Genomic DNA, 14441 nt, shown 5'->3' on the forward strand with positions numbered 1-14441 from the left:
TATTTCATACCATGTTCATAGCTGCAGTTCTAGTGAAATTATGTAAACTAGGAGAATCCTAAATGTTTTGTTCAAGACCATTATGCTTCCTCGGGATATCCTTTCTCATTCATCCTTTCTAATCTGATGCTTTTCCCTGCTAGGGTGACCTCCACTGAAAGGCAACTGAATGGATTCCAGAACAGCCTTCACAGTGCTGCTTCCTGTGAGCCAGGGTCAAATTCCACAGGTGAGTGCCAGTGCTGAAGACCAGGAAAGGGGGGTGGGCATGCTGGGATGCTTTTATCTTTCTCAAGAACTGGCAGGGAAAGAAACTCAGCAAGAGGAAGAAACACAGCTGTCTACACTGCACATAGTGGTTCCTAGGTAACAGCCTGGGTTCAGCTGTGTAGGGAATTTATTCCTCCTGGGACAAAGAAGACTAAACAGAAGGGAGCAAAGGCTGAATTTTGTAGAGTTGGAAGAGGAAGATCCCTAAAAATGTGGCTGGGAAAAAAACTTGGCTATAATGGCCCCTGTTTGCTTTAGGTTTTGGCTCAAAGATGCTCTGTTGTTTAAGCTTGGGCTGTAATAAAGGGCCAGGACATTCTTTACATTTTTCTTCAGTCTTGCAGAAAAGTGCTTTAGTTCAGGAAGACATAGTTGAGACTTGTGAATCAACTGCATAGTGAAGTCAGTCAGTAGAGGTGAAACCTCCCAAAGTAAAATCACTGAGCCCTATAGAATCAAATCTTCATTCCTCCCTAGTGATTAATTCGTTCAGTGAGGATCTTAGTAAATGAGGACCAAATCCATTTTTCATTGACGCAGAAGTATTTGCAGTAGAGTGTAGTTGGGATGAACCTATGTTGCCCATGGCCTGCAGTAATCTATGATGATGTTGTAATGGAATATATGGGCAAATTATCATCTAGAGTGCCTTGAAAGAATTATGTTTCTGACCTTTAGTTTTGCTGTGAAAATCTTGAAAACGTGACTTGAGTATCACTGAAGCAGTGTTCCGTATGTTTTCACAAGCTGAAACAAAAGTTAGTGCAAGGGTGAACTGCCTAATTCATCTTGTGAATATTTAGCTCTGAAACTTCAAGATGACATTTCCAGTATTAATGTCAGTGATTTTATTGCTGATCCTCTAGCACAAACATTCAGCTAATGCACTTATTGTACAATTCCAAACTGCCTCCCACGCTTTACCACCTGCCAAAAACTTCAGCTATCCTACCAGAGATTTTATAGGATGGATAGCGAGAGTCAATAAAAAAGACCCTACAGCACATTGGAACACAACGGTGTAGGAATGCAATATAATGGAATAATCAAAATACAATTTTGTCAACATTGTAGTATATGTGCAGTGGAAACTAAAGTTCTGGTTTACTGCATCATTCGAGTTTTTCGTACAGTATATAAAGCAAAGTTGCACACAAATTTACAAGTAAATGTAAAAACCTAGTTCTCAATATATGACCAAACTGGTTTGCTAAGTGGACTTATATGAAGGCATTTGTGTGCTGCCCTCTTCTTAACAATTTTAAAAGCACTTCACAGTTATCACCCTGTAATTTTAGGGGTAGGCTAGCAGAACCAGGATCTAGTGAGTAGGCTACTCAAAGCTTGTCCCTAGAGAAGGTGTATAGCTCCAAGAACAGCACTAAATTTTGCTGCAATTGAAGTAATTAGAGCAAAATGTTTGTTCTTGGAAACTGGGGGAATGATATTTTCTTCAGCTTTGTACCAAGCCACTGGTATGCGTCAGAGGCTATTGTGCCCAGTCTGTGTCTCAGAGATTACTTTGGTCCTTCCTGCAGGAACAGCTGTTTTTCTTCTTCACTCTTTTCATCGATTGCTTACACTAGGCCCCTGATTTCCCTCATCAACAGCTTACTTGGGGTTACTGTTCTGCACGTATTTCGTATCCTAGATACCAACTAGAGGAATTGGAGACACAAGTCATAAAGCAGATTACAGAATAAACTGCAAACATTCAAAGATAGCAGGCTGTGAAAAGTTGTAGAGATAGAAGAAGAATTGGGCAGAACCTCCATATAAACATGCACGTGAATGTTCAAAATGTTTGAGAAGTTTGAATAGGCCTTATTTGAATAAAGGTCTGTGGGATGATTAACTGTAGAAATGGCACAACCATTTCGTATTACTGTATCAGACAGCTTCTGTGAAGAAAACATCCTGGGAGACTGAGGAAGTCATTTGAGTACCATAGGCTTGTCTGCTATTGAACTGGGCCCTTGTCTGACTTTGGCAGTTGCCCTTCAGGCTCTTAGTCCATTTTTCTTTTCATCTACTCTCATAGCCTGTCCAAGGAATAGCAAATATTGAGGCTTTGCAGAGAAGAAGCATAAAGGTATCACAAATGAGCTAACCAAAAGCGAGGATGATGCTCAAAGGAACAGTGAGTCAGCCAGTATGGAAACTTAACCAAATTGTTCAGAGAACAGTTCCCTGGTGGTTAGTACTGCAGTTGTAGGAGAATAGTAGATAGTGTTGTGCAGTGGGCTCAAGCTCTGAAGTACAGATTTCTTGAGATGAAATAAGAGAAAGAATAAAAGTCAGCATTTCTGCAAAGCAGCTCAGGATTCTGAAAAAAAACACCATTACAAGAAAAGTGGCCCAGCCTCTCATCCCCATGGCCTCATCCTCATTTCATGGACAGATGAGTTCTCTGTGAGCTGTATGCCACTGGGGTAATGAGAGAGAAGGCACAGGTTCTCTTGAGTATCTACTGGAGGGGGTTTGATATTTAAATCTAGAGGGGAAAATCTAAATATCAAAAACTGCAAGCTATCATTTGGGGGTTATTTGTATTTTCTGAACAGACAGTTCCCTATCAAAGTTAGTGAAAGTTGAAGGGGATTTATTCTACTAAAGAAGTACCGGGAATTACTACCTCTAGGGAACACTCAAAATGTTTCTGACCTGATTTTTCACTGAAATTGAACACCCAGTTGCCTAGTGTACTGGGTTGTCAGTCATTCTGAAAACAAAGCTGTATGTACAGCCATGATCACATCGTTGTTTGTTTGTTTGTTTGTTTGTTTTTATCCTGCATTACTTTGAGGGTCTCTCAGTATCGTGCTGATTGCTTTCTGCTTCATGCAACTTTACAGTTCAATAAGTATTAGTGCAATAGGGTGATTTTAAATGAAGAAATCAATTCACTTTTCCAAGTCTTCCTCTTCTCCAAGTCTTCCAAGAGTATAGTTTGCTGAGTAACAGAAGGCTAAACTAAGTAGTATGGTGGGTTGTTCAGCTCCAGACTGTCTTTATGAGGATGTAATTGATATGGTTAGCTCAGATGACAAAGGAAGGAACCTATGGGTTGGTCATTTTTTATTGTGTATGTTAACAATGCAAGGCTGTATGGAGGTGTTTTGCTGTTTTATTTTCTACTGCTCTGTAGAGGCATTAGGTGAACATTGAATGATTTTTCTTGAGAAAGTGAAATTCTAGATTTAAAAAAGGGTGTATTTTTTCCACTAGTATTTAGCTTCTGAACAGCTAGCAAGAAACATCCAGGAAGTTCTGTAGCAACTTTACAGACCATGTAGTTAGATACTTAGTATATTTATTATTCATCCTTTTTGTAAATGCTAACGCAAAATAGGTTTTAGGGACAACAGAGGATAAAGTAAAAATTTACTTTTCAAAAACATAACAGCACAGTTCCAGGCAGTTTCTCTGTACCTAAGCTGGACTCCTGTATGCAAGAGCCTGGACACAGAAGTGATTTGAAAGTATAGTTAACTCTTCAGTGCAATTGGGGTGTGGATGTACAAGGTAGTGACCCCAGCTGATTTGATTTGGAAAGGTAACAGCAACTATGATTGAACAGATCTTCACAAAGAAAATGCCTGGAAGTTGAAGAGTTGTTTGTCAGCGATTGTCTCTCTACTCTTTTGTAGTACAAAGGCTGGCAATGGGATGGAATGGGATGTGTACTGTTGCCACTGCATGGCCTGTGTCAGACACCCAGCCATTTGCTGCAGTAGGGTGGAATTCCCAGCTGCCCAGTCTTGTCCAGGCTTCCTCAGATTCTGCCAAGCTCCCCTGTAGCATGGGGAGGCAGAAGATTGTTGAGCACCAATGTATTTATTTTTATGTTGATACCACATTCCCGAGAGGAACCTTGGCTACGATTTCAGCTGGTCTCACCACACTGTCCAAATCCTTCATCAGGAGCAGCTGGGAGAAGTCACTCAGGTTTCTGCACAGCACATTGCTGGTACGCCTCCTCCCTCCCACTAATCCTGTTAATTCCAGTCTTCGTTTGCCACCCTTCTGGTTCTCTCTTCTTGCCGTGACTGACTGCACAAGTGGTCTTGACTTTGAAAGGTGACCTTCAAATGGGAACCTCGAATAACCTCTACCTCAGACTACTTCGGCTACTCAGGCAAAAGGTATTTTATGACACACAAGAGCAACTTTTGGTGGGTGTCATCTCGTTGTTTATCCTCATCCAGGAATAGAATAACAAACTTTTCCACATAAATCCTTCCAGAACCACCTGTCTGGCTGAGAAGCCCTCAGTGGGTTACTGAAAGGGATCATTGGTCTGATATCCAGTACCTTGCCTCAAACTTCGAGTGCTGCTTTTCACCCCTTATATACAGCCATCAGCAACAGCAGCAATAATGTTCTGTCAGCATCTCTCTCTGTAGTTCCATCTCCACTCAGAGAAAGGGTTACTGAGAAATACAATCAGTTTGTTGTATCACATTTTGAAAAGCAGTGGAGCTTGAGGTAAAATACCATAGGATCAGAGAATCGTAGAATAGCTTGGAAGGGACCTTAAAGAGCATCTAATCCTCACCCCCCTGCCATGAGCAGGAACACCTCCCACGAGACCAGGTTGCCCAAAGCCCCATCATCACAGCCTTTGAACATCTCCAGGCATTGGGCAAAAGAGAGAAGAAAGACGAGGTGAATCCTATTGTTGTGTCTCCCTTTTGGGAGATACAACAATAAAAAAGATGGGATAAAAAGATGGAATGGGGGGAAAGATAATTTTTCTCCCTGGTATAATTGTTGCAATTATCCCATATCAGATAATGACAGATAAGCCTGTATTTACCAGAAGGGAAAGGAGAGAGGTAAAGAAAGACCTTCTCCTTAAGCTATTTCTTGGTATTCTTTGAAGAAGCAGGGAGCCATTGCCTTATGGCTAGCAATAAGCATATGTCTAACACATAACTACAGAATAGATGCACCATAAAGGTGTACACCTAAAATTTTAAACAGGGCATGACTGTTTGAGTTTATCCAGATATGAGAAAACTCTGGCAGTTTCATTAAATCTCAGCAGAATATAAAGCTCTGCTGAAAGCAGCATTTTCAGCCCTTCTCAGATGTTAACAAGATCTTGCCATCTCAGCCATCGCCTCTCAGGTAGAGCTGAGGGTCTGTGTTCACTTCTAATGATCAGAAATTACATTTACTGCTTAACTTGTGACAACAGCCCACCTCTCACACCTTTAGTCAACGTTTTGCCATTCTTTTATGAAATAAAGCCTTTTATGAAAGTCTTTTTCCTGTTGCTACTGGTCTCATGCCACGGCCTCATGGAAAGGCCATTCCAAGTTTCAGGAACACTGGGAAAGCAGGAGAAAAAGGAAAGGAGAGCCTCTAGAAATTGGCTTTCCTTTTTGAGAACTAGAGCTCAGCTTGAATTTTAGGAACTTTCACTTCTGACAGACTCAGAGAAAACTCATAAGCAGGATAAGTAATGACTTCAGGCAGCTGGCATTTTTGCCTGACTGGAGGCTGAGCTTTGCTTGTTCTCAGTAGTGAGGTGATGGCGAACTGCCTGTATTTCCTTGCTGTGTTGGAAATGTCATTCAAGATCAGGTGTGCAAAGGCTGGGGAGAGGTTATATAATGTCTTGGCTACATCTGTCTCACATCTGGCCCTTTGGCATTAAGCTACCTATAGAGAAGATGACTTTGCCCATCCAAATTGGATTTTGTTTTAATCTGGCATTACTTTATTGAGACTAAAAATAGAAGCCAAACTGTGTGTGAATAGAGTAAAAGCAGTGTCTGGAGTTATGAAATGAAATGTGTGGAAGAGCCAGAGAACAGAGAGCCACAACAAACCAGGGAGTAGGAAACCGAGTAAGAGAAAGCAGAATGAGGCCTGTCAAATACAGAAAGCCATTAGCAGTGGGGGTGAGGAGCCCACCCAGCCTCTTCTCTGCAACACGAGGAGGAGGGAGCCTCATGCTGGCTTCCCCCACCATGTGTCCATTTATTAATGAGGCTGCTCACTGCTCTGTTAATGCAGAGAGACTTCTCTGTAATGAGAATACAGCTGTGTGTGTGCTGTTTGTGTGTGTGTCCCTAGTACTTTTTCATGACTGGGAACTGCTGCTTTCCTTTGTCTGCCCGGTCCAGCAAGCCAACTTGAAATTGTGCCCATAAATAAAACGGGGAGGGAAGGCTGGTCTTCAGTTGTCAGCTGTCCTGGCTTGCTAGTGTTAGTCACCCAAGGATATAAATAAACCCCATCTATTTATTGCCTTTCTTAGTTGTACTATATATTATCAAGAGAATGCTGGGCATCACTCTGGGATTAGAAATTCCCTCTGCTCTGGGATAAAAGATCTGAGTTTCTAGGATTATCAGAGCTTTTCAGGAAGAGAGGAAGTTCCTGTTTTCAACACTGGATTCAAGAGATTTGGACATGCTTCACAGTTCTGCTATAGACTTGCTGCGGGTATGATGAAACAGTTCAAACTAGCACTAAAAAATCTTAGCAGAGGTCCCTGACGAGGTGCTGTCAGACTAACCCAGTATTCTGCTCTCATTCCAGCAGTTTGGAAGCAGAGTAGATGAGGTGCTGGTATCTGACCAAAACTGTGTAAAGCTGTGTAAAACTGTGTAAAGCTGTGTAAAACTGTGTAAAGATGAGAAAGTCTATATATACAACACGAATTATAGCGTACACATATCATTACATTTACACAACTCCTGTGATTGCCTTGTGACTCAGTCTTATCCAGAAAGTGGAGATAATACTTTTTACCCCTATGTGACTGTTCAAAGTACCAAAGTGTTAATGTTTTTGAGGTGTAGTCATGGATGACATAATAGTATGTAAACATATGGACAGACATACAGACAGATACTTTGTTTTAATACCTCCTGGCAGGCAAGGGATAAAGGAAATTAATTCTGTTTTATGCCGTGATTCACTGCAATGACGCTCATCACAAGAGGGAATCAACACTTCAGGTTGCTGTCAGTAATAATCTGAGGTTTTTGTTCCCGCTACTCAACCAGAACTTAAAAGGAGGTAGAGCACTCACAAGTAGCTTTGAAATGATAAAACTTCATAGGGTTATTTACATTAAGATTTATGAAATAATTAAATCATAGTAATGGCCATGAGTTAGACTCATGGTAAGAATGCACTTATTTACATGTAGACATGGGAATGCCCCTCTCTGTGTTGAGTCCTGAAGGTAACTGCACAAGAAGAATTCACATTAGGTGATTTTAATTCAGTTTGTGAGAAAAGACAAACTGTACTGTGCATTTCTGTAAGACAAGGAAGGCTCAAAAGCCACTTCAAAACAGGAAGACGAGGTTGAAGCTGGCTGCTTCTCTCATGTGCCTTTGTTTTCTTAATATCAGCATATTGCCAGGGGACAGTCTTCTGCTCTGGTATCCTCTCTTCATACACATGGTTGACAGTTTGATTCCTAATTCAGGTTCCAAACTTTCTGTGCAGTGACATAGCTGGCAATACTGTTCTAAACATCTTTCCAGATCCTCTGTACTGTATGGTGTTTGGCTCTATGCTGGGATTTCAAGGAGAGTGTATTTTTAAAAATATAGCAATATTTTTAATAACTCAGCTCTCAACAAGTGTCACTCGTATTTAGGAGCAAGCTGATATGCTAAATACAAAGGACAATGCAAACTGTCCAAAATAAACTTTTTTTTTAAACTGCATTTCTAAGTGTTTTGAATTTTTCTTTTAAGGGAATATCTAAGGTTTTTTACATAAAAGAAGTGACAATGACATTGACTTTTTCCCATAACATGCCTAAGAAGGAAAATGTTGCAGTATGTCTCTCTCTATGTCTCTATATGCAGCATGTCTCTCTACTAATGAGAAGAAAATCTTTCTTATCCCCATCTTGTTTCTTTTAAAGATCAACTTTTTCACATCCCCACCTCTTTTGCACCAAGGCACTCAGCATCTTTTGGAGTTGGGGAGTAGATTTCCCTGCAAGCAAATGAATAAAAGACACAGAAAGAAAAAGGCAAAGCATGCTGGTATGGGAGAGGGATTTAGAGTTACTGGAGGAGCATGTGAAGAGATGAGCTGGATTAGGGAAGTGCAAAGAAAGCGTTGAGAGAAATACCAACAGCATTTTTTTGGACAGTAGCTTATAAAGTTAGGTTTGTCATACTGTGATCTCATCTTGTAGTGCAGAGAAAGTATGGTAGGGAAATGTATGGTAGGGAAATTCAGATTTCTGTTGGTGGCTGAGATTTGCAGAGCAGTTCAGCAGCGTTTTAAATAAAACAGTACCGTGATTACTCCAAAGTTTTGCTTTGTGTTTTTTTCCAGCCTCTGCTTGCAGGGAAGGACTAACACTGAACATCAGGTGAGGAATCCAGGCTGTTGCTTCAAGTATGGGACGAAGGAAAAAGCAGCAGCGACTTCAGACCACCATGCACCCATAACACCCAGTGGAGGGTGAATGAGTCCCTTCTGAGAGGACAAGCCACTGAGGAGAGTACCTGAACATCTGCAGAAGCTGGTGATACATCTGTAGGCTGAGGTGAATGATTGCCTCTGAGAGCTTCTACTGCTGAGCCTTGGAGTTTTCCTCCCACCTCTTCCTGATCACTGACCGTGAGATCTTTCTATAAGACAGAGGTCCTCCAACTATCTGTGTTGTTTTTCCCAAGATCTAAGTTTGAACATAAAGTCTCAAACTTGTTTGCTCAGCCATTTCAGTCTGTCCTAGTCCAGTAACAGCCAATATTGTCTGCTGTCATCACATGGCAACCAATAGCAGAGAAAAATATTAGACCATATGAGCAGAGACATCCTTGTTAGTTGCCATCTTGAATTTTGGCACAGAGCCATGGAAATGCTCAATTTGAATAAAGTCATTTCATTTGTTTGTTTTGGTTATAATTTTGGTTATTAATTCACACCCTCAAAATATTTGTTCTTGTTATGTTGGACAGGATTTAAAATTTGTCTTTATGTTTCACTGTTGGGTGCTTATGTTCTGTGTGGCTTATTTTTCTATTTTGATTTCTGTTTATTTAGGCTATATAAACTTTTTTAATTGGATGATGTTTTTAGACCCAAGGTTGAACCCTAAGGCCCAGGTGGCTTCTATCAGCTGCAATAGTGGCTTAGTGAACCACTCCAGTTAGAATTTGCCTAATGTTATGAAAATTAATTTGCTTTTGTTAGCAAACAACTTCAGCAGCTGGAAAATGTATTGGAGAGAAGATCCACCCATCCTTAAAATGAACAGGAAGCAGTTTCAGCTCTGGCTCTTTGTTGGTGCCAGGTTAAAGGAAAACTCTATTTTCATGGTATTTTCCAACTTCTCCCTTGTCAAACAGCAAGCGGTATGATTGCAGTTCTCAAAGAGTACAGTGTTTCCTATTGCTGGTGTTGGAGCCCTCAGGGATTGTATTCTAACAGCCTGTTTGATGTTTTCTTATTCCACAGCTCCCCTGTCACATCTACCCTGTATAATCAGTGTTAAGAGATCATTCTAAGGTGCTGGCAAATTAGATAACGATCAATCCAAACAGCTGACAGAAATAGTGTCAGAGGGCAAAAGTGTTTTCTCTTGAAAAGGGTGTTTGTGTTCATGTTCACTCTTTGGTTGTGCATACCTCTTGTTATTCAAGACCAGATAAATTGTGAGAGGATTAAACAATTAGGTTCGTACCCCATTAGTTTAACTATCACTTGCTCTAGGCATAGGACAGAACATGCATTTTTCTATTCCTTACACATATGACAAAGATCAAATACTTCATTTGTCCAAAATCCAGTTCTCTGATGTAGCTGTTCCTCTTCTTAATTCATTGGCTTATGTTTCAGTTCCTAGACAGTCATGATCTAGTTCACTTTCTCTGCATTTTTCAGCTGTGTTCTTCAAGGATCACTGCAGTGCTTGTCTGCTGCCTGTTCCACCATCATATATCATCAATGATCTAGAGTTCTGTAGAATCTCGTGAAGTTACTACCAGATCACGTCACTTCTGTACTCATCAAATTTTACCTAGGGATGTTAGAGATAAAGGTTTCTACTGTTTCTACCGGTGCATCACGTTGTTGGCTCATCATTAGTGAAAATTCAGTTACAGATGTTTTTTATTTCAAACTTCTGCACATCCTCAGCTGCTGTGGGCTTCAAGACCTTGGGTCTGTCTTCTCATAGCCTACTCTGCCGTGTTTGGTGTTGGCTATAGCCTTCAGCTTTGTTCCAGAACTGAGGTTCTATTTGCCTATAAGGTTTAGCTTAGTAGATAACTGATTTCATTCCTTGCATCCTCCCAGGGGATCCAAGTTATCCTTTATTCCGCTGGGTTTCATGTGCAGGATTGAGTAGCTGTAGGATATGCATCCTTGCGGAATTCTCATCTCATCTGGTTTTGTTCTCTAGTTTTTTCATTCAGGCTATCACAGCTGCCACTGAAAACTTTTCAAAGGTTTGGACAATAGAGATTTAAATGCTTGGTTAGCCCAGGAAAGGTGGTTGTCTTCAGAGTATCATTAACAGAAACAACATTCTTATATCTTTGTCTGGCAATTTACCAGTTAGGATTTACCAGTTAGTGCTGGCTTATTATGAAAGTAAGTTATTTTTTTTGTCAGTTTTGTGAGTCTCCCACCCACTGATTTTGGGATAACAAGTTGTACTCAGTTGTAGCCTATGTCTCCTGAACTTCTTTGCATTGTATGTTAAATGTAGCCAACACCACATCTGTAACTATGATGACTTAGTAGAAGTATATCAGACATCTTTCCTCTATGATTTTTTAAATGTTCAGAGAAAAGCATGTTGCAGTCTAAGACCTTCCTTTTGAAGGGACGAGTTTTGTCAGCTTTAGGAGCAGTGAAGTCATGCATCCTTTGTCCTTGAAAAATTTTGACTTCTGCTTCCAACAAATGAAAAATCCAGAGATATTAAGACTGGTCCTTTACATCCAGACAAACACTTCATTTTTGAACTCCTGTTCAGCCTCAAGATTTGTTAGGGCAGCCAGATCTTCAAAGGAAATGGCAGTATTACTTTGCCTTGGGCATCTGCTGATCCTAGCTCTGAGCACAGCTGCTGTTATCTTGAGAGCATGTGCAGTGATGCAATAAAGAATCAGGAATAAATCCTGCAATTCCAGCTTGTTATTTTTCCTACTTCCTTATACCCATCAGCCTGGAGTCTGCATATGTATTTGTGCCTGCTGGATACCGTGAACTGAATGTAACATGCTTTTTTGTCTCTTTGCAGGTCTCCTACTTCCATATGTCTCTTCTCAGAAACCTCTCTCAAAGAGTGTTTCAGTTAAGTAATTCAATAAGGAGGCATAAAACTCTTTTTCCCACATCTCAGAGGGAATGCATTTTGTGGGAAGTATCTTCTGGTACAAGAGAGATAAAAGAATGGCAAACCATTCTAATTTATAATAGTTGCACGTGAGGGGAGTACAATTATATAAATTCTCTTCAAGTGGGTATTAATTTGTCTCTGCTTTTATGACACTTACATCCCTGTGCTCACCAACAAGTTTCATCAAAAGTGCCTTTGTTTACCATAAGAAAAGAAAATTGCCAGTACAGTGCCTTTGTTTACCATAAGAAAAGAAAATTGCCAGTACAATGCCCCCAACGATCATTCAGCATCTGTTTCAGTGGTGAGACCACATAACGTAACCAAGGCGTCCTCTTCTCTCCTACTCAGTGGTGTTCACATCACTTGTAAGTTACAGAGTCTGTTCCATGACAGACAATTGGGCTTGTTAGTTTTGAACGGAGTAGGGTGCACACTAGAGGCCAGAAGGGAGAGGTTCATACAGAGTTCATACAAGCCTTTTATACTGTGTTCAGGCGAGGAGCGCATCACAACGTACATGTAAAGAGAAGGACATGAGATGCCCTCCCTTGCAGAAGCAGCTGACTGGTACTCAGTACATGATGTAATAAGCTCATATTTAAGTTGTTCATCTCAGCCTTTAAAACAGCTTTATTGGTGATGTGGGTGCCATCAGTGGGAGATCATGCTCTGACACTAGGTAGACCACTTGGTCTTGGATGCCAGTGAGACATAGTGGAATTTGCGTTCGCAAGATCAGATGTTCTCTTGGACAAGCGTGTTTTGTTGGATAGATTCCTCATTCTGAGGCCCTGAAGGTCACCATACATATCTGTGATACTTTTTCTATGATATGGCAGGAGGTTTTGGTATCAGGACCTCTGTTTGCTAGAAGGCATTTCAATGCTGTGTCTATGGAGTCTCTGTATGTGTATGGATTTGAATGGCTGGCAGTGATAGACCATTCCTCTTCTTGAGCTGTGAAGGAGATCATCAGCTTATAGATGAGTTTATAGAAGAGCCTGGAATCTCAGCTTGCATTCTCTCAGGGCTGTACCTTTGTACTAATATAACAGTTCCAGTCAGTTTGGATTATTTGCTGGAAACTAAAGTAATCTGGCTGCTGACTTATTTTTGTTAAGGTTTACTTGATCAAACTGCCAAGGACTTTTTTTCTCAGTCTGTCCTACATTTGCTGCTCATGGTAATTCTGGGCTTAGTGTTTGAACCTGTATGGGTTATTTGGTGCTATTTAAATAGTTGGATTTTTTTTTTGTTGCTGTTGCAGTAACTGGCTGATTGATCCTCTTCATATCTTTTCCTTCTGGACACATTATTCCTGTGGATCTGTCATGAATTTCTTCCAAAAGAAACTTCTGAGCTTTACTTAAATGTGGGACTTCGCCTCCTTTTCTTTTTTCTAGAACCTCATGTTTCTAGAGCTAAGACATTCCTGCTTATGCTAAACATCATAAATAAACCTTATTTTATCCCTACAGAATCAGGTCTGTCAGAGAGTCCTTGAGATTGGTTATATCATGAGCACAAAACTTAGCATTCATAGTTATTTTCAGATAGAAACCATTAAATAGGAAAAGATATAGGTGAGGAGAAGGTGAAAAGGGAATGATTGTTCCAGCCTTGCCCACTAAAAGAAATAGGATCATCAAATGAAATTAGCAAATAACAGATTCAAAGAAAAAAGTGGTGGTGGTGATTTTCTTTCACGGTATATAACTGACAGTATTGTCACAAGATGTTGTGGAGGCAAAAAAAAAGTGTAGTTTGAAAAGACAAGTAGACAAATTCATGAAAAGGAAATCTATTGGGTCATATTAAATATTAAAGTCAAAAAACAAGCAGAACATTTCTAAGCCTTTTCAAATGACTGTTCTGGGGAAGTATCACAATGAAATTTTCCAGTTCTTAGCTTGTCTATGAGCTATATGCTGTTGACCACTGTCAGAAACAAGGTGTGGGCTAGATGGTCTTGTAGTCTGCCTTTGTATAGATGTTTTATTTTGCCTGTTGCAGTACAGCCTACTAGAATAGCTAAGTCAAGGCTGCCTGTCATGACAGTGGCATGCTCCACCAGCATTTGCTGTGGTGTTGGGGTCTCCAAGAAGTCTTTGTTGCTGACATCTGCCAAGTTGTCCCATGCAGCTTGTCTGCCTTCACCTGGACTGGTGCTATGTACATTGCAGAGGCTTTCCGAATGGTGAAGCTCCTAAAGGACACCAATGTCCACTTCTACACAGTTGTGATTTTGGAGGAAAGTGGGTTGCTGTACAGAAGTCACCCATAATATGATATTTGTAAATAGCTAAGCAGTTTAATATGGGAAAAGAAAGTTAGTTACCACTAACTGAAGCTTCAAGTTATCTTGTATATACACACATTCACTTCTTGCAGTCTTTGTCTTCTAAAGTGCTTGAGTACAAAGCAGCTTCAGGGTGAACGTCTACAGTCACAGCACATCTTAAAGAATTACAGTACCTGGTAACTTCTCACTTTAGAGCACTACTGCCCTTTCCAAAAAATGAGATCAGGTTTCCCTGCTGCCTTAGAGATGAGTAGTTAGGAAACACAAACTGCAAAATTGTTGGATTCCAAGTTTTTTGAAGCAGCCTCTCTATGCAGTTTCAACAAAGAGGACAAACTCTACTGAACTAAAGGTGACAAACAAGGCACCAAGCTTGCCAGGAGGAGTCTGCTTTGTCTGTTACCTTACCAAAAAAGGATTTTATTGGCACTCATTGAAAATGAGTTTTCACTGCTGTTTCCAATTTAAAGGAAAGAATCACTGATGACTGTGGAGACCCTGGTGTGAAGTCTTTGCCAGTGG

The 14441-nt window shown here is 40.5% G+C and overlaps 1 protein-coding gene across 2 annotated transcripts in view; it reads left to right on the top strand.

The window, feature by feature from the left end:
• TTLL5 (tubulin tyrosine ligase like 5) overlaps positions 1 to 9171 on the top strand; it is a 127258-nt gene extending 118087 nt beyond the window's left edge. For both annotated transcript variants that reach the window (XM_035327649.1, XM_035327650.1), the window contains 2 exons: positions 144 to 229; positions 8596 to 9171. In XM_035327649.1, coding sequence (XP_035183540.1) covers positions 144 to 229; positions 8596 to 8636 — 127 coding nt within the window. In that variant the 3' untranslated portion in view covers positions 8637 to 9171. The remainder of the gene's footprint in view (positions 1 to 143; positions 230 to 8595) is intronic.
• Positions 9172 to 14441: the final 5270 nt, after the last annotated feature.

This window comes from Oxyura jamaicensis, chromosome 5 (genome assembly GCF_011077185.1).
Source record: "Oxyura jamaicensis isolate SHBP4307 breed ruddy duck chromosome 5, BPBGC_Ojam_1.0, whole genome shotgun sequence".
Taxonomy (NCBI): Eukaryota; Metazoa; Chordata; class Aves; order Anseriformes; family Anatidae; genus Oxyura; species Oxyura jamaicensis.